The sequence below is a fragment of the Salarias fasciatus genome, chromosome 20 (assembly GCF_902148845.1).
Source record: "Salarias fasciatus chromosome 20, fSalaFa1.1, whole genome shotgun sequence".
NCBI classification, from domain to species: Eukaryota; Metazoa; Chordata; class Actinopteri; order Blenniiformes; family Blenniidae; genus Salarias; species Salarias fasciatus.
In genome coordinates, this window is record NC_043764.1 from 32,567,713 (window position 1) to 32,570,212 (window position 2,500).

General features: G+C 59.2%; 1 protein-coding gene across 1 annotated transcript in view; it reads right to left on the reverse strand.

The window, feature by feature from the left end:
* Window positions 1-317: 317 nt before the first annotated feature.
* LOC115408591 (protein kinase C zeta type) overlaps window positions 318-2,500 on the reverse strand; it is a 15,696-nt gene continuing 13,513 nt past the window's right edge. The window contains exon 10 of the mRNA XM_030119433.1: window positions 318-469. Coding sequence (XP_029975293.1) covers window positions 382-469 — 88 coding nt within the window. The 3' untranslated portion in view covers window positions 318-381. The remainder of the gene's footprint in view (window positions 470-2,500) is intronic.

Genomic DNA, 2,500 nt, shown 5'->3' on the forward strand with positions numbered 1-2,500 from the left:
TACATTCTTGTTCTGTGTGACCCCCCCTCCCCCCCCCCCCCCCCCAATAGTCCCTCCATCGGATAAAAAACAATTAAAAATGAAAGAAAAGGTGCAGAAGGACAGGTCTGTGGCGGTCCGGAGCCGCGGCGGCGGCGGCGTGTTCGTGGTGGCAGGCACACGATGGGACGTCTGGACGTCTTCTGAAATGAGCTGTGGATGGACATTCAGGGGACGGGCCAGCGGGCGGAGAGGACCGCGGGGCGTCTCCGGGTCCGAGAGGGAGGCTCAGGTCCGCAGTGAGTCCTCCTGCTCCTCCTGCTCCCCGCTCCCCTCCGCCGCCGCCTCCTCGCCGCCGGCCGAGACGGCAGCCTGGACGGACGGCGGTGGACGGGCCGTCCCTCATACGCTCTCCTCCGTGGACAGCAGCAGCGGGTTGATGTACTCGAAGCCCTGGAACTCCGACTGGTCTATTCTCTTGATGACATCCCTGAGGGGAGGAGACACCGTCAGCCCGGGTCACACACCTGTGCGTGTGTGTGTGTGTGTGTGTGTGTGTGTGTGTGTGTGTGTGTGTGTGTGTGCGGGCCTGCGTGTGTGTGTGTTAGAGTGCAGTGTTCTCTGCTTTCATTACTGAAGCAAACAGCAGCAGCGGTCAGTGTTCTGGTCGTGTGTCTGTCGTGTGTGTTCTGCTGTCGGCCTGTGTCGGTCTGTGCTGAGACTGGAAGGTTGTGTTTGTCATGTTTGGTTTCAGCGTTTGGCAGAGAGATGGTTCCACGGGTCAACAGCAGCGCCGTCCGGCGCTCCGAGTCTCCTCCCGACCCGAGCAGGACAGAGCCAGCAGGGACAGCTGGAGGACGTCTGCAGTTGTTTGCTGCTGCTTCCAGCGTTCACACGTTTCTCCCAGTGAGCTTTTTCAGAGCTCCAAACATGTGACAGTCTGCTGGAGGAGAACATGAAGACCTGATCCCGTCTGTGGAGGATCGGAGAGTCTGAAGAAAAGCTTCCTGGATGAAGGACGGTGGAGCGACTCCCGAGAGCCACAGCAGAGGTTTGTTCAGGCTGGATGTGAAGGTGAAGGAAGAGGCTGTGGTTTGATGCAGGAGGGGTTCCACTGTGCCTGCTGGGGGATTCCTCCAGATGCTGATGGATTGACAGCAGTGCTGGGGGGGGGGGGTGGGGGGGGGGGGGGGGGTTCTACCTTGGTTAAAGCAGATAAAGAACTTTAAATGAGTTTCTTGTTTCAGAAATCAGTCCAGTTCTTGCGCTGAGCGGACCGTGCTTCATGTGCTTCATGAACGGCAGACGTGACGGGAAACGTTGGCCGTGGTTGTTCAGCTTGACTTGTGAAGAAATTTAAAGGGAAGAAAGAATGAATGAATGAATGAATGAATGAATGAATGAATGAATGGTCCACACAGCTGGAAGGATGAAGCAGTGCGGGGGTCCAGGACATCATACACCCAGTCCATATACCTTATACTTCAAGCATGCTTCCCTCAGCTCCGGCTGCCATTTTCTGAGACGAGCTGGCATCGAATCCCCCCCCCCCCCCCCCCCCCCCGCCCCCCCTCCGCCCCCCCAGGCACGCTGGCAGCTCCCCCTGCAATCCTGCTTTTAATGTCACAATGTAAATGTGGAACTTGGAGGTTCACCCTCCCTCCCTTTCTTCTGCTGCCAGGCCCGGAGTGTGTGAGTGTGTGGGTGGAGGAGACGGGGGGAGACGGGGGGGTTGCATCACCCCCCCCCCCCCCCCCCCCCCCCCCCCCCCCCAGCGGGAGTGGGCGACGCAGCCCCTCTTCTGCTTGGTAACAGAGGGAAGAGACAGGAAGATAACGTGTGAGACGGCGGTGGAGGTGTGCGTCTGTCCCCCCCCCCGGGCCACGGTGTTCCTGGACATCCGGTCTGGTCTTGGTTTTCCTTCGGCCTGGGGCCTGGGGGAAAGCCGTGGCGCTCGGTGGCGCTCGGGGCGGACTGCTCGCAGTGTGAAGCTACGTTGCATGGTGTTTGGGTGAGGATGAGGAGGATGAGGAGGACGAAGAGGCGGAGGAGCAGCTGGTTTGTCTCCAAAAAAGCAGCTTTGCAGGAGAAAGAGAGACGTTGGAGCCTCATCAGTCCGACGTGGATTTAAATGGAAAGCGTCTCACATAAGCCCGGTGACGTCTGCTTCAAAGCCCGATGGAATCCGTTCTGCGGCGCGGAGCAGAACCGGCCCGCCGCGCCTCAGCATCCTGTGTTCTGGTGCCAGATCTGCTCTGGTTAAGTCCTGGACCAGGATCCCGTGGGATCCTGCAGGCTGCGTGTTTGCATTCATCCAGACAATGTCCCGGTGGATAAAGACGCGAGCGGCGAGGCGAGGCGGAGGTTTCCGTGGATCCAGAGGAGGACGGTGCGGCTGAGCGCCACACAGCTCCAGGAGACATCAGGGAGGCAGATCTGGATCTCTGTGGATCTCTGTGGATCTGTGGATCTATAAGGACAGGGAGGATGGAGTGGAGCAGAGCCGGTCTTGACTTTGGCT